Source organism: Podarcis gaigeae, assembly GCF_964106915.1.
Source record: "Podarcis gaigeae genome assembly, chromosome: 8".
NCBI classification, from domain to species: domain Eukaryota; kingdom Metazoa; phylum Chordata; class Lepidosauria; order Squamata; family Lacertidae; genus Podarcis; species Podarcis gaigeae.
The window spans coordinates 69,184,475-69,202,142 of record NC_139684.1 but is presented as its reverse complement, the minus strand read 5'-3'; the positions used below and the strand labels follow the sequence as shown (position 1 = coordinate 69,202,142).

The 17,668-nt window shown below is 47.4% G+C and overlaps 1 protein-coding gene across 4 annotated transcripts in view; it reads right to left on the bottom strand.

Annotated features, from left to right (window-relative positions):
* Positions 1–17,668, bottom strand: part of HIVEP3 (HIVEP zinc finger 3) — a 236,163-nt gene that overhangs the window by 39,738 nt on the left and 178,757 nt on the right. Inside the window, exons 4-7 of one of the 4 annotated variants that reach the window (XM_083750596.1) lie at positions 17,311–17,439; positions 15,177–15,351; positions 9,643–14,884; positions 7,928–8,073 (exon numbers count right to left, since the gene is read on the bottom strand). In XM_083750596.1, coding sequence (XP_083606722.1) covers positions 7,928–8,073; positions 9,643–14,694 — 5,198 coding nt within the window. In that variant the 5' untranslated portion in view covers positions 14,695–14,884; positions 15,177–15,351; positions 17,311–17,439. Of the gene's footprint in view, positions 1–7,927; positions 8,074–9,642; positions 15,352–17,310; positions 17,440–17,668 lie in introns of all 4 variants that reach the window. The other 3 variants (XM_083750595.1, XM_083750594.1, XM_083750597.1) reach the window with 3 other exon arrangements.

Below are 17,668 nucleotides of genomic sequence, written 5' to 3'. Positions count from 1 at the left end.
TAATATGGAGGTTTTTTTATTATTCCAGACGCTTGGCCTCCATTAAAATGGACTCATCTATCATGCCTGTGACTCCGGAATGGTAAAGACAGGCTAGAAAACCTCAGGCATACCAATATTCTAAACAGAGAAGTTTATTTCAATTTTATATGGCAGCAAAAAAAGGTCTAGAGCAGCTTCCCCCAACTTTGCACTCACCAAATGTTCTGGACTACAACTGCAACCAACATACCTCACCATCAGTCACAAAGAGTTGTAGTCCAAAACAATCTGGAAGGTTCTGTGTTGGCTTCCCTTGGTGTATAGGACTGCAGGTTTAATTCTTGAACTTTGGGCCAAGTAGCATGTTTGTAGGCTACCTCTCTTTCTTCTGCACTGTAACAAAAGGCTTCCAGAGACTCTTAACCCTAACTTCCTAGCCGGGATAGACCTTCTATGAAACTTAGGAAGCTTACGTTTCAGGGCCCTTAATCCCAGAGGGGGCCCAGAAGAAACTTTAGACCACATTGCTTAAAAAAATCTGGAGTTTAGTAGACCCAATCTGCGTAGCACGACTCAAATTGATTGATTTTTGTTCTTGCATACGTTTCAAACATCCCAAAGTTTGAGTGTCAGTAGCACAGATGTTGTAAAGGTGTTGTGATCTGTCATGGAACAACCCCATTGAAGAAGATAACTGTGGTTTCCCAGACCTCATCGTTGGTCGTGAAGGACCCCCCCATGACAGTTTAAGCTTCAGGGCCTCAAAAATGTAGGTCCGCCACTGCTTCCATGGGAAACTGGTTCACTCCTGGGCTTCAATCCGGGATATGAAACCACATTATAGTACAAGAATAAGTCATGATTTCCCGGTTCAGATATAATCAGAAACCAAGGCTTAACAAACTCCAGAAGTTTTCCATTGCAGTGAGAAAGAGGAGAGAGGAGAGCATGGGAGCATGATGCTCATTCTCTGTGTAGTACATTAAATCACAGTTTTGTTTCATCTGTGGTGGGAAACAGGGGTTCACCAAACAGCGAAAGGGAGATGAGGAGAGCATCTGGGTACTAAACTAAGTCTCAGTCTATTTGATTATATCATGGTTTCCTGGTTAAAATGCAAGGGGAAACCAAGGTTTAATAAACCATAAGTTTTTTATTTAAGGGGGGGGAGAGGAGGATACAATACCCATTCTAAGTCTATTCGATTGAGACTTCTCCACCTGAATCGGCGATTTGCCAGACTCACAAATATATTGTCAGCACAGAACACTTTAATATACAGTACTAGCTTACATTAATTTCTGTTGGTGAGAAGCATCACTTTTTTTAATAGCACAGAACATCTATTTGAAGCATCAATTTGAAGGATCAAATTAGGTAAAATCTCATGAATCTTGGTGATAGCTCGCATCCATCTGAGTAGTGCTTTATCGATTTGTATTGTCTGCCCACTTATGTCAAGGACAACTGAAATATTTTATCACGATAAAATAAAATAAAAAGTCATTCCATAACAGGCCATCCTTCTAATTTTATGCTGCCTGCTCCATTTTCTGCTATTTTTATTAGGAACAAAAGTTTCATCTAATCCATTTTAAGAGAGGTGGGGGAGAGAAGATAGCTTAGTTCTTCAGGCCGCTATATTGCTTTCCTAGCCAAGCCCATATTTATAAAAAGAATATAACTTACCAGTGTGTCCTTCGTTTTAAAGCAAACAATTCTGTGAAGTGTTTCAGACATCAACTCTCTTTAAAAAATAAAATAAATCTCAGAATACTTTCAATTATCAGTCTTTTGGCTGTCTACTCTCTCCCATTTAGACTATGCTTTTACGCACAAAGAGTTTTAAAAAATTGTATAAGTCTTCTGCTATTAAAACAGGAACAGCGAACCTGCAGCCTCACCCTCGGCTGTTGTTGGATCACAAGTCTCACCATTCTTGAGTACTGGAGTCCAACAACATCTGGAGGGCTATAGGTTTTCTAACTCTGCCTTAAAAGGTCAACACCTGATGGCAAAAAAATATTGTCAGGGAACATTCTCTCTCTAAGTATGGAGGGCTAAAGTTGTATACAGCTATTCCAGCTAGCAGCAATTCACATAAGCAAAATTGACTGGTCATTTATTTACTGATCAGGAAACTTTACAGACCACTAAAGGTAAAGGTACCCCTGCCCGTACGGGCCAGTCTTGACAGACTCTGGGGTTGTGCGCCCATCTCACTCAAGAGGCCAGGGGCCAGTGCTGTCCGGAGACACTTCCGGGTCACGTGGCCAGCGTGACATCGCTGCTCTGGCAAGCCAGAGCCGCACACGGAAACGCCGTTTACCTTCCCGCTAGTAAGCGGTCCCTATTTATCTACTTGCACCCGGGGGTGCTTTCGAACTGCTAGGTTGGCAGGCGCTGGGACCGAGCAACGGGAGCGCACCCCGCCGCGGGGATTCGAACCGCCAACCTTTCGATCGGCAAGCCCTAGGCGCTGAGGCTTTTACCCACAGCGCCACCCGCGTCCCTTACAGACCACTAACCATTAGCAAATATCATGGCGCTGTACAAAAATAAAAAGACAACACGTAAGAGCGGTTTCCCAAAGGAAATCTGATACTGACCATGAGTCAGCTTATCCTTCTAGAAAAGCCAGTAGAAGGAACAGGAAAGTTTTTAGCATCCAATGAAACGTCTATGATGTCCGAAGCTGTTGAACTTCAATGGGCAGTGTGTTATGCAAAGTAGGTGTTATTGCACTGAAGAACTTCGCCTGAGTCACCATTAAATGAAATTCTGGTGTATGTGGTACCACCAGAAGGGCCCCAATAGATGACTGCAGAGAAATAGCTCACAGAAATTATTGTCAAATCTCTTAAGCCCACAAAACTATGTTGGACAACTTCTCAGGGTCCTTATTCCTACTGTCTTTTCAATATCTGAGACAGCATATGCAGTTTTCAATTGGTTCCTAAATAAAAACTAGACAGAATTCAAAAGCATTATTGCCTCTGACCATGGAGGCAGAGCACAGCCATCAGAGCTTAAAGCCATTGATAACCTTTGCCTCTATACATTTGTCTGGTCCTCCATCAGAGTTGGTGGCCATCACTGCATCCTGGGGACTCCAACTCCCACTAGCCCCAGCCAGCACTGCCAATGGTCAAGGGTGATGGGAGCTGAGTCCAGCAACATCTGGAAGGCCACAGGATGTCCCATCCCTGGCCTATTCTGACTGGCAATGGCTCTCAGGTAAAATATCTGTCCCAGCATTTGCTACCTGGAAATTAACAAACTGGAAATGTATGTCTAATTAACAGCATCATCAACCTGGGACCTTTTGCAGATGCAGTTTTAGGGTAGAGTAACCAGTTTGGCCACACTGGGTGCTGGTACCATAGGGGGTGCTGCAATAATTACGTTAAACAGAGCACAAAAGGCAGGAGCACCAAATTTTAGCATCAAATAGGGCGTTGCTGAAATTTCAGGGTCCAAAATTTGCCTCTGCTTTTCCTTGCATGTGCTCTACCATGAAGCCTTCCCAGTGTGGGTTGATAGTCTTTCCAGCTAACATTGCATATTGAACGGCAGTCATCTTGGTGTTTCAAGTGACTGGGGTGGGGGGTGGGGAAAGGATTTATCTTGCAGCTATTTTTAAATTTTTCAATAACTATCACAAGCTCTTCAAAGTACTTTCTGAGAGAGCTGTCTGTCATGTATCATTGCTTGATGGATGCAGCATAAACCGGCTGTGCACAATGGAATGCCTCCATCTGGGTAAGAAATTGGAAAGTAAAGCCTTCGTGATATTTGGGAGCAGCTCAGGGGTTGCAAACAGTTTCCAGGGGAGACACACACACAAAAAGAAAGAATAATAATTCAAAAGCACAAAAGGGAAACTCAAGCAATGACTTGTCCAAAAGCAACATTAAAACAAAAAACTACAAACTACAAACCTAAAGTTACACAGAATGACATCAGCGTTGTGCTACAATGTTCCAATATCTTTCCCCCAGACACATTTGGAATAAAACATTCAGGCTGCAACTCTCTCTTCACTCGAATTCAAGCAAAGCTACTATGCTCGAATTCAAGCAAAGCTACTATCAATGGCACTTTGTAGGCCTGTCAATGTGCAATTGTTTTGAACACAGTCGACCTGAAATCAGGCAGCAAGTTTGGAATTCATTCTTATAGAGAATCTACAGGGCATGGGCTTCTCCCCCGCCTTGGTTTTTACTTCCTGACCTGAGGATGTAACCTTTCTACCTCCCTCAGACTTAGAGAATGAGTCCCTAATGATATTGCATTAGAACCCTGTTATGTACTGAGCTTGGATCCTGGAACAATAGGCAGTAGGATCCTAGAAGGCCGCAACCTGATTGGTCTGCAGAAGCCGCCCAATCCGGCTCCAGGAGGAAGTGAATCAGTATCCTGCATTTTTGGGGGGAAAGCACTCACTTACTGTTTACCATGAACTGAAATAAAGAGCATGAAATCAACACTCAACTCCAAGTATATTTCAAACCGGTGAGAAGCCTGCAAACAGGATATGAGCACAACAGCAACACCTGCAGTTCCCAACAACTGGCATTCAGAAACATAACCATAGCCATAATGGTTAGTACCCACTGACAACCTCCCTGAATTTATTTAATCCAGTTTTAAAACTATCCAAGTTGGTGGTTCTCCCTGTCTCTTGCGGGAGCAAGTTTCAAGGTTTTTCTATGGGCTGCATAAAAAATACTTGCTTTTCTTTCCCCTGAATCTTCCATCATTCAGTTCTAGTATTATAAAAGAGGAAGAAAAACTTCTCTTTATCCACATTCTCCATGCCATGTATAATTTTACAAACTTCTATCTTGTCACCTCTTACTTGCCCTTTCTCAAAACTAATCCTACTTCTTCCACAAGTGGGAGCAACTACAGAATGGGGCCCTTGAATACAGCACAGTCAACTCCTCCAAGGAGGTGGAGTAAACAGACTTGAGCCGTCTTCTTAAGTCTTCAGGGGGTCTCAGATCTTTGCTGAGATCTTCTTCCCACTGCTCAGCCAGTAAGGGGCCACTGGGAGCTGTCCATTGTCCTACCTTCTTCTTAAAACAACTTGCCTTGCCATTATTTGTCTCAAAGAAACTCAGTATAATGGTTTCCACTTCCCCTGAGAGTGCCCACCCTGAGAAGAACAAGATACCCATTGTGGAAGAAAGGCAGGGTGGAAATGGAATTAATAAAGAGAAAACAAGAATTCTGAAATGAAAAAGCAGACTTTTCCCATTACATGCAAATATGTTATAGCAGGCAGCACCATAGAAGAGGAATTCCCTCCTGTGTATGTGAGAGAAGGAGAAACACTGCTTCCCAAATGGTTCTTGCTATCTGCAGTTTTTATAAGTACCTGTATTAAAATTATGGTACTTGTATATCCATATGTATTGTCCAGTTAATCAAGAACACTTTTTTAAAATCAATCAAAGTAGGAATGGACAGACCCATGAATGTCCTAGTAAGCCATGGGGATGAGAAAAAGTCTGTCCCCTTCCATTTTCCAGGAAGATATTTAATGGAATTTAATTTTAAAAAAAACAATATGCACAGAAACAGATTTTTTTTAATAAGAACATGTGAGGAGGCCTAAGGGTTATGCACTGCCCCTGGTCCTCCAATAATGTTTCCTTCACTAAACAGGACATCCAAATGCCCAGGGTCTGGAGCAACTACCATAGAAGCCAACAACTAGGGGCTGGGAGGACTTTGGTCTCCCCATAAAATATTTGAGGGGTCTGCCCCCCAAAGATGATGGGCATTGCTGTTCTAATGGAGTATGTGCACCACATTATGTGACTGATTATGCAGGGTGGGGCTAACCTCGGTCTCCCCAGTATTTTATTCAAGTTGGCACCCCTAGCAGCTACTGCATAGGGCTTCTTGCCACTGCTTGCTTTATGAACAAATATGGCAAGGACTCAGGGCCGGTGCGCTGAGCAGGTCTTAATGTAGTTGTGGTCAAAGTGTGCAGCAGCAAGAAGCCCTGGGTAGCCAGAGGCCCTATTTTGAAAAGTTTAAAAGATGAAGACATCTTTAGGAGGCAACGCGCAACTCTTGGTGATCCATGAACTGATCTGACTCATGATCCACCCAGATTCAGTCAGGGGATTCTGCTTTCCTGAGTCTGAGCTCAGGAGCTCAGAATCTGAGCTCAATCCTTCCCTATTGCTAATCAAAACTGTTTAATCAATCAAACTGCTTTTATCAGTTAACCATGGCACCCATCTCTCTCTCTCTCTCTCTCTCTCTCTCTCTCTCTCTCTCTCTCTCTCTCTCTATACACACACACACACACACACACACACACACGAAAGGATTGCTGACCTCTGGCTTGGCTATTCCAAGCAATATCATTTGGGGGGGGTGTTTCTGAGGGACTCCATGTTTCTGATATTGCAACAGTGCCCCAAACAATAGCCTCTTTAAAAATATATGCGGGGAAAATCAGCATTTGGATAATTTCCCTCCTTCTTCAACAAAAAAGCTCATCCTGATTTACAAGTGAAGTTTGGGTGTTAAAGCAGAAACCAGTACTGAATTTAAACCATGCGGAGTGTGTGTCCCCCTAACCTTGAGTGGCAGCACCTTTATCTATTGTTTAAGAAGAACATAAGAAGAGTCTTCCTGGATCAGACCAAAGGCCTGTCTAGTCCAGCATCCTGTTTCACACAGTGGCCAACCAGCTGCCTCTGGGAAACCCACAAGCAGAACAGAAAGACAATAGCCCTTGTTTGCTATTGCTCCTTGGGAAACAGTAGCCCTGCTGCCTCTGGCCCTAGAGATTTGCATATAGTTATCAAGACAGCTCATCATTCCCCATGAATTTATGTGGTTACCTTTTAAAGCTGTTCAAGTTGGTGGCCATTACACATTTTGTGGCAACAAATTCCATAACTAGGCACAGTAAAAGTAAGCACATCCTTATTGGCTACAGGGAGGTCTTGATATGGCTAAAATTGTGGGGAAGGGCTTAAGGATTTATTTAAGGGTGTCTATATTCTCCATTCCACACCACTGCAGTTTGAGCACAAATCAAAACTCTTGATAATTCAGAAGAAATGAACACAAAATATTGTGGAGGGGAACGTGTGGCCCACCAGATGTTGTCAGACTACAAAGCCTATCATCCCAGACCATTGGCCTTGGTGACTGGGGCTGATGGGAGTTGTAGTCCAACAATATCAGAAGCGCCACAGGTTCCCCACTCTTGGATTATATCTATGGATAAAATTGATAAACTTTGGGACAGATAGGACCCCAATCCAGAGAATAAAAATAATGTGTGGAAACATCTGGACTGTGCAAATGCTCTTAGAAGTTTGCTAGGGGTGGAGGAGGGTTGAGAGGACCTTATCCCAAAGTCCGGATAAAAGATGTGTGATGTCTTGCACAATCCAGTGTGTATGTTTTCGCACAAGTTTGTGTGGAAGCTTGGTGACCACGAGTGCGGTCGGTGATGTGTGATGCTTGCGCTATCTGGGCTGAAGAGCCAATGTGAACAAATGCAATCTGCCTCTAAGGTTTGAGATTATTGTCCTCTCAGCTTCTTCCAATATGATGCTTAAAAGAATTCAGTCCAAACTGAATGCTCTGGGGAAAATTGCCTGGGACAATGCACCTTCACAACACAGTTCTCCAGAATTTCTATAGGCAAAGGGTTGAATGACAGATACATGTTTTCTGTCCAACTCTTTTGAAACTCAGTGCTTACTCCATTGGCATACAGATAATGAAAGTCAAAGAGAATTTAAGGGCGATGGACAGACTTGGAAAAGGAAAAAATGGAAGGCCAGGCCTGATTGACTCCCTGCTGACTTCCATGTGGCATCTTTTACTGACAAGCTGCTTTCAAGAGGACAGCTTTCCATCAGACAGACACAACAGGAGATGGAGTGCAAAGCACAATACTCACCCTCCTTCAAAGATCTTGATCCGGGCTGGCTCCCCTCGTTTGGATATGGGAATGTCGTCTTCTGGTTTTCCTCTTTTCTCCTCTTCCTTTTCAGTTCTCATTTCGTCCTTTCGACCTTCGTTGGGGAGGAGCGAAGGCAGGTGAACCTACCTCGCCAAAGGATGAAAGTAACGGTTTTATTATTCTTCCAAAGGCTTGTTACCAAAGATAGACACATTGGACAAGGCTCTCTCTCTGGAGAGTGGGGGAGGAAACCCAGCAGCCACCCTAACTTCAGTGATAATTAAGTGTAAGATTTAAACCTGCTTTGGAAGGTTCTCATTTTAGACCTGGTGCTACTGGTCTGAGCTGCATGGGGTGGGTGGGAACAAGCAATGGGGCAGAACAATTGCTTTAAAGTTGCATAAAAAGAAGCTGAGGAATGTGGGCTGAGTACCCTGCTTGGCTTGCATGACTCTGTGCATTTTAGGAGTCGTACAGGAGATCACTGGACACAAGAGCAGCTGCGAGTTTTTCTATTGTGCAGTGAGTTCTGCACCTCCCACCTTCACTGTCCAGCCTCAAGACTGAACTCCAGTCCTTCCTCTCCACTCCTTCCCAGATTTCAGGTAGACAGTCTGTCCCCAGCCTCCATGAACATCTTGTATGGATAACTGTTCAAGCATTCATTCAGTGCTTGAAGCGGGAAGGGACAGGGCATTTCTGAACACTTCTGTCATGATAAGCATGCAGGACTAAGACCACTTAGTCTAAGTCTCCACTCAACCACTAAACTCACTGGGTGACTCTGGAACAAGTTGTGACCAATGGGTATGGGGCTGAATCATGAACACACACCCCAGCATCTCCCTGGCACTAAGAATCAAAACCTTCTGACCAGTCAAGGCCTGGGAAATCAGGTGGGAGGGTAGAACAGGATCCCCAGTGCCCAGGAATCCCTCGTCAGCTAGATAACTGTTTCTACAGGACAAGGGAAGAAAGGAAGTCAGGTATGAATCTGGTTAAGTTGCTGGGACTGTTCTCCAAAAGCAATCTGGATTTCATCTAAATTTTCGTCCTGGAGCGATGCCTTTAGCATGCTTTGAAGTTAACCAGTCCAGCACACAACCACCCCCTCCCCACAAAAAAACCCACACCAAACATACCCCAAACATCCCTCTTTGAAGGACCCCCAAGTGGTTCTAAGCATTTGATCTTCTTTTCATCTCATTGGAAAATAGCCCAAACACAGCTTTTTCTCCAGGACAGTCATGTAACGCTATGATTTCTAGCATGTCTTCATAAACAGCAGCTATGTTTACCCCAGACTGATCTGTACCGTGTGAAGCTCGGCTTAAGTGGCAGACTGTCTTGGATCTGCTCTAGTGATGAATGAACCTGTCAATTTCAGTTTACCTCCATTTCTCATTTCCCCAAACTTAAGATGGCAACTTAAGAAATAAAAGATGGCAACTTAAGAAACAAAAAGCGTATATGAAAATTTGTGTGCATTTTAACGCACATTTCTTCTAATATGCACATTTTTGCATGCATCTTTCCAGGAAAATTTCCCACAGTACAATGCAATCTGGCACATTATTTTCACTTATCCAGTTTTGTTCACGCATTTCCCTAATATACCCACTTCTATCCACTTCTATATTTTAATGGCAGCATCCACGCCAATTCTTACTCACAAAACAGGTGAGGACAAAAGGAAAACCCAATTTCCTTACCTCTGACATTTTGGGGTTCCCGGCGCTTGAGGGCACAAGCCTCCCTGCCTCTGGACGTGGAGCAGCAGACATGGTGTAGGTTTCTTTGCTCACCTTTTGCTTGGAGCGCAGGAGCGAAAGGGCTGCTTTGGTGGACACACCGGGGAGGTTGGGATTATACAAACTAACGCACCACCCGGCATACACCGAGGACCTTCGGTCAACTTGCTGGATGTGATTTGGCTTTGTGTAATTTAAATAGCACCAACTGACATTAGTAGTTGTATGGAGACTGGGGAACTGAAATACCTTCTTGACATCTGGCCCCTCTTGGGACTTCTTTGAACTTTGGGCAGCCTCAGAACGAAGAGCTGGACTTGGGGAGGTTGTTGCAGGTGGCTCCACAGGCTCTTTCGAATCTTCTTTCTTCACCATCTGCGGGGATTCCTTGCTTTGCAACTGCTTGCCAGCTGGATGCTTAGATTCTTCTTGCCCCTCAGAGCTTGAGACCTCAGGCTGTGGAGAGGCTGGCCATAAAGTTCCCTGGACTTCTTCCAACTCAGACTGCTCAGGTGACACGTCCGGGGGCATTTCTGACTTGACTCTCCTTTGGTTGTGCTTCTTCCCTTCCTCTGATGCACTGGGGGCCACCACTGCTTCTGACTTCTCCTCCATCTCAGAGAACTCTTCCTCCTTCACCCTTTTTTGCTGCTGGGTTTCCATCGTGAGTTCCAAGCTTCCGGCCGGAGACAGCATCCGCTTGCTTCCTCCGACGGCTGACGGACTCCCTTCAAGATCCAACAGGCTTTCGGATGGCGAGCCAAGAGGAATGTAGCCTTTCTTTTCCGAGAGTGACAGCGGCAGCCTTAGGTAGGGTGTCTGGAAGATGCTCTTCTGCTCTTCGGTGATCATCTGTGCCAGATCAAGGCCGATTCCATGAACGTTAGCGGTGCAAACCAAAGTACCCTTGGCCTCATACTCGTCAAATCTCGGCAGGATGATAGAAGAGGCGCTGCAGTGTGACTGAGTGACCAGGATCTGAGAAAGGGTTGTATACATTGCGCTTCCGTAGGAGGGCATATTCGTCTGAATGCGAACTGGGACGACTAGCGACACGACAGGCTCAGATCGTGCAGGCACCACCAACTGAGAGATGGAGACAGATGCAGAGGGGCTGCTAGGCTGGGCCAAAATATGCAGTCTGCTCTCGGAGCTGTAGTCTGCAAATGGGGAGAAGATGGGATTTCCAGTGGGTGGAGAGAGCCTGGATTTGAGCTGGGGCAAATGGGCACCAATGTCACTTGGCAACTGGAGAGCAAGCTGGGACTGGAGGGGCAGAAAAAAGGCAGAATGGAGCGGCGGGGAGCCTGGGTAGTGCACAGGGACGAGGGATGGGCTCTGCCTGAGGGCCACGTCCCCTGGGTGGGACAGCAGCGGAGGGGCAATGTGAAGCTGGCCTGGGTGCAGCAAAGCGTCTTGCAGCGGGATGGCTGCATTCTCAAAGATGGAGTGCGGTATTTGCGGGATGGAATACTGAGCGGAAAAGAGGTCGGTCATTGTCTGGCTGGAGAAGAGCTCCACCGTCTGTCCTGATGGTGGCAAAAGATGTTGGAAGGGCAAGAGAGAAATCTGCGGGGCCATGTACTGTTTCTCGTGGAGCGTCAATTGGGCCGATGGGTGGTGAAACACCTGCAGAGCTTCAGTGTAGGGGTGGGTATATGTGCGCTCAGGGCAGTCTTTTGGCTCATCCTTGTCAGCTGGGTAGCCTCTTTGAGAAGAGGAGGAGGAAGAGGACGGTGGTTGCTGCTGGGGCAAACTTGCAGCTGAAGATCTGCTTGTGGACTGCAGCAGCTCTTCTGTTTCTGTCCCTCCTTTGGAGCCAGAGTCCGGCTCGTGCTCTGGGTGCCCAGCAAGAGACGCCTGCCTCACCAGGAAACATTTCCTCCTCTCCTGTGCTGCTGATGTTATTGGTGGACGGGGCAGGGAAGTGGGAGAGGAGGCGCACAAGCTCCCATAGTCAAACGATTTGCTGCGGGTCTCCGACATTGGAGAGGAGGGAGAAACGTTGGGCGTCTGCTCGGAGACGGACCTCCGCATTTCTCGGGTAGGGTGGTGAGGGTGGTGGTGGCCTGGCACTGTTAGCATGTGTGCACCAAGCCCAATAGGTTTTATGTGGGATTCAGAGGACTGGGAAGCAGCTTCCTCGCGTTCAAATGACGTTGAGCGGCTGGAGGCATGGGAGATGCTGCTCTCCTGACTGGGGCTCCTCACTGACTCAAAGCTGGATTCTCCAGAAGACTGAGCCATTTCTGCAAGCCTCAGCCTCTTCTTTTTGGGTGGCAGTTTCTCTGCAGGAAGCTGGGAGAGAGACTGGCTTCTCTGTGGCCACTGAAACTCCTCCGTCTTCTCCGGCTCTTTAGGGGGAGGTTCGGGCTCCGTCTCTGGCCTGTCCGGCTCTTCTGTGACCAGGATCTCAGGGACTTGGATGTTGGGTTGACGCACAAGCTTTGGCTGCAGGGAATGAGTTGGCCGGCTCTGTTGTGCAGCTGACTGAGAAGTGTATGGCAACGGCAGCTTTTCCTCTCCTTCCAAGCTGCTCAGTTGTTCAATAGAATCCGACTTCTCAAAGGAGCTTGTGTGCTGGATGACAGAGATCTCCTTTGAGGTCGTCCTCCTCTCCTTGACCTCCGTACCAAAAGATGGTTTTGTAGTCCTAGAGTGAAAAGCGACACCGGCGTCAGAGAGCGGCATCGATTTGCTGAGGTCTGCTGGTGACGTCATGGACTCGGAAGTCAGGTTCAAGGCCACATCAGTGGGTTTCAAGCTAGTAAACTGAGCGGCTGCCCCAGAGCTACAGGAAGATGGACTGGTCAACTCAAAAGACAGGGGGTCCTCATCATCACCAAGGCTCTTTTCCTTACGCCTTTTCCTCAGTGGAGTTAGTTCTAAACTGGTCCCCAGCTTATAAGGCATCATCTGCGGCCAAGGATCAGATTCTACGGAACCCTTCTCGGCTTCCAACGAAAAATGAGAACTGGAAGATCGGGGCTTAGAGACCTGCAGTTCTGAACAGTAATACTTCTTGTGGGCTTCGTAATTATCCCGTTTCTTGTATCGAGCGCCGCAAACGTTGCACTCGTACATGAACCCTTTTGTTTTCGCGCCCTTCCTTGACTTTTTGGTGAGCTCGCTCTCCTTGGTTTCTTGTTCCTCGGGAGGTTTGGAAGTGCTTTCTTTGCTCACCGTGCCCACGTCCTCCGAACCATACTCCACCCCCAACGGAAGTTCGATGGCGGGCTGCCGTTTTAGCATGCGTGGGTGGGAAGACACCTGACCGCGGCTTTGGACCTCCGATTCGGTGATGTGGTCATCGAAAGAATAGCTACCTCTAAAGGTATGGGAGGAGCTGATGGTGCACGCAGCTGAAGGCATAGAGTGGCTTCGTAGGAGAGGCACTGTCTCTGTGGCACTGTGGGAATGCTGGAGTGATAGCAATGATTGTTCAGGCTTCATTTTTTCCATGTGGGGCATCAGTGACTTGGATGAATCGAGTTGGCTACCAGAGCCGGGTTTGATTTCTAACGCAAAGGGCTCTCTGTACGGGCCGGACTTTGGTGATTCAATGCTGCTGCGTCTGGACAATGAACTTCTCCTGGGCTTGACGCTATCTATCTCGCTGGTGTCAACAACGGCTTCATTAATAGTGATCAGTTTGGTGATATGTTCAATAACCTGCGTTCTGGGCACAGACAAAGGAACTGTGCTGAGTTTCTCCTCGGACGATACCTGGGGAAATTCCTGGGCAGTGGCTGCCGCTAACATGGAAGTCCGTTGGCCAATTCGCCCACATTTGCCAAAAATAATCTCTGCATAAGATTTGGCGTTGGTGTTTGGTGGGCTGATTTGCTGCTCGGCACTTTCTGACCTGGAGAAATAGCCAGATTCTGTGCTCCCTTTGCTGCCAGGGCTAAGGAAAGCCTGTTCCTCAATCACCTTCTTTCTTTCACTCAATCGGAGAGCAAGCTTCTGCTTGATAGTATGCGTTTCCTCCGATTTATGACTTTGGGCATGCTCCGAAGCTGGCTCCACAAACGGGCTGCCTTCTTCCAGAGACTGAGACAGGCTGGAGTGAGAAAACGAGCAGCTCTCTAGGCTAGAGCTCTGGCTTCCCGACCCATACAACATGGTTTGCTTTCTCCGGGGCGACAGTTCTGCCAAATGGCTCGGCGCGCTCCTGGTCTCCTCCTCCGAGTCGGTGCTTTCACCCTCGGTGGGCTCTTCAAATTCCTCTCCGGCCATCTTCTCCATTTCCAAACCGGAAGGGTACAGCTCGGTCCCAGTCCCCGAGGCGAGACCGGCTTTGATCCGGTGAGCATGAGACTTCCGATGTTTATACAAATTGCTCTTGGTTTTGAAGGAAAAGCCGCAGGGGACGCAGGGATAGGGCCGCTCCCCTGTGTGCGAACGGATGTGTTTCTGGAGGACGCTGGGCTTGGCGCAAGGCCGGCTACAGTACTGGCAAATGTATTTGCCAGGTTTCTGGGGTTTCTTCTCTTTCTTGTGGCCTTCTTCCGAGGATTTCAAGGAAGCTTGCGAAGCGCGGGGAGTGTAGACCTTTGGAACGGAGGGCATGTCCTCTTCGGGGACGACTGGAGGACGGGACGGCAAGAGCTGGCCAGGGTGAAGCCCAGAGGATGGAAACGAACTAGAGGGACCGGCTCTGGCTGGGTCGACTAGCTGCCACGTCGTGGGGCCTTCAAGGACATGTTCCTGCTTCCGGGGAGGCATGAACGCTGGCGACAGGGGGTGCTGCTGAAGCTGGGAGATGTGGGGAGGGCGTTCAAAAGAGGGGCGTTTGAGCTGGGCTGGCCCTGTCTTCTCCTGGGCCTCCTCCCTCGAAAAAGGCTGCTGTGCTGCAACGTCCCGGAGGGGAGAGCCTTGCAAAGGAGCCGAGCTCCCCGGATAGGTAGCGGCGGACGAAACACTGCTTTGGAAAGCCTGTCCTTTGACAAGCCTCCTCCTCGACCCTTCCTCGCCCTTCTTTGTGCTCCTCTGGCTTTGTTCAGGATCCATGACCTTGGAAAGGAAAAGGCGAGGAGGGAGGAGATGGTCCAAGGAATCTATTTCGGGAAGATGTCGGCAGGCTTCATGGATAATGAAGGAAGGACTCCTCTGTGTTAGCTCACCGGCATTTGCTGCGGGGCTGCCAAAGGTGGCGGCCAGAGAAAATGGTTGTTGACTCGAGATTTCAAAGCGTCACTCGCTGCTGTTTGATTCGGGGGGGGGGGGGAGAGAGAGAAGGAACAGAGGGTGGGGAGGGAACAATGAAAAGGGGGGGGAAAGGTTGGTTGAGGGTCAAGAGAGTTCACACTGGTAAAGCATGACAAACTACTTCAAAGCAGGAAAACTGTCCAAAACCTGTAGTCCAAATATTTTCCTTGTGGATTTTGCAGAGGCTTTAAAGCGGGCCATTTTTATCACCGTTGATGGTGGCAAGCCTTCAAAGAGGAGAAGCAACCCAGAAGACTGCCTCGGGTCCTTTTTCTCATGCAAACCTTGGTAAACGTGAGGCTCCCATGCTCATCTCGCAGCCATCTCTCTCCTTGGCTTGGAAAAACAGCACTTGGCAGTCCTCTGTTTCTCTCTGCATGTGTGCCCTGATTCCTTCTTTGCTTTCCTCTTCTTCCACTTTGCCGTTCAGAGACCTCGGGAAACAGACCGATCACAATCCTGCAACGACATTTGGCGAAGAGGTGAAAACACACACAAACACACTATTGCTACCGTTTGCATTCATCGTGTTTTAAAGCAATCCAATATTCAGAGTACATAGGAGGAATGCAGGAACCTGCCCCCTACCAAGTCAGACCATTGCTCCATCTAGCTCAGTACTGTCTGCACGGACTGGCAGTGGCTCTCTAGAGTTTTCCCCAGCCCTACCTGGAGAGGCCAGTGATTGAACCTGGGACCTTTTGCATGCAGAGCAGGTGCTCTATCACTGAGGGAAAGTCCTTCCCCAATGGAACTGAAGACAACAGAACTCCCTTTTTGCATAAGCAGGCAGTGGATCATGCTTCCTGGCAGCAGTCCAAGGCAGACTTATTGCAGTTAAGTTCTCCCACACACACACACCATGCACACTTTTTAAAAAAAGTGCTAATGAACATAATCCAGGGCAGTAGATGTATTCCAGAAAACATGCACAGCCAAGATGACCTCAGACTGTAAACAGTCACCTGCATTTGGTTACTCAAAATTAACTTTGATTCCGCCCCGCTTCCTGCAGCTGCTGTGAGCTGGACAACTTTATAGGTTAGATATTTGCATTTATTTATTTTTTTCATTTAAAGAAAATCCTGTTCTCTCGTGAATGTCAGAAACCTTATCCAACCGAAGGGGCAAATAGGTGCTGCTCTGGGGTTTGCCTAGAAAAGGCAGGGAAATGAACAACATGGAAGGCCTTTAATAACAAAAAATACGCAAATGCAGAATGTGTTCTCATCGTCTTTATGATATCACATAAAGTCAAACTTTATGGTATCAGACTTCTGGATCTGTGGCTTGCACAATCAGCGGGAGTTATTTCCAGGTAAACATGGTTAGGATAAGGCTGTAGGGTTGGCGTTTATCACACGTGAGGTTTATAAATGTTAAATATGCATCACATAGATTGAACACCGATGAAGGTCCCTCCAAGCTGGTCCTTCCAGATCAGGGCTAGGGAACCTCTTCCATCCCGAGGGCCACATCCCCTCATAAGGGAACATTTTGAGGGCTGCACACCAGTAGCTTGCATGGCCACAGGCAAAAGTGGGTATGGCAACAGATGCGACTTACCTTTGTACAGTTCTGGCCATGCGAACATCAGAGGTTTCCAGATACATTCACAAACACATCTCTCCATTCTCTACCCAGACAAGCTAGAGGCATTATCACAGTTCAGCAACATGTTCCAGACAGGCAAATAGACTTGAGGTGGTTGTGGACCAGGGCTGGGGAGCTGCGTAGCATGGGAAGAATCCTGAGGGCCAGACAGAGAGGCCTGGAGAGCTGAAATTTCCCCCCTCAGGTTCCCCACCCAATCTACACCACTGTCTTCTGACATGTTTGTCCATAGTCGATTTGGGGCAGTGACAGAGGAAGAGGGGCAGGGCCACCATTCAGGGGTAGTCCCCACACTTCATATGCAAAAGGTCCCGGGTTCAGTCCTTGGAAACTCCTATCTAAGGAGTCAAGTGCTCAGTATACCTGAAGGAGCGTCTCCACCCCCATCGTTCTGCCTGGACACTGAGGTCCAGCGCTGAGGGCCTTCTGACGGTTCCCTCCCTGGGAGAAGCAAAGTTACTGGGAACCAGGCAGAGGATTTTCTCGGTAGTGGTGCCCTCCCATCAGATGTCAAAGAAATAAACACCTATCTGACGTTCAGAAGACATCTGAAGGCAGCCCTGTTTAGAGAAGTTTTTAATGACTGATGTTTTAATGTATTTTTAATATTTTGTTGGAAGCTGCCCAGAGTGGCTGGGGAAACCCAGCCAGATGGGTGGGGTATGTATGTATGTATGTATGTATGTATGTATCAATCAATCAATCAATCAATCAATATTATTATTAATGTAGAAAATCCCCCTAAATGAACTTCTGCCAGCCAAAGAAGGTGAAATATCGGGCTAGTTGGGGAAATAGCCTGACCCGATATGAGGCACCTGCCGATGTTCCTAGAAGGTGATTTCTCATCATTTCTCTGAGTAATTGCTCACCTTCAAACCGTGACGCATTGTAGATAGCAGCACTATTGTGACGTCTCCAGGCTCATCGTTTCTGTGGAAAGAGAAAAACAATTTGCTCCAAGTTTGCTTCCCTTTTAACCAACTGTGGGGGGGGGGGGCGGTTTGCAAACATGTGAAGACCCGTGGGCCATTTGACGCAATAAGAGGCAAGCAACATAGCGCTCTTAGGATGCTGCTGGATACCAACTCCCATCAGCCTCGGCAACAGGAGGGTCAATGTACAGGGATCATGGGAGTTACTGTCCAACAACTTCAGTCTA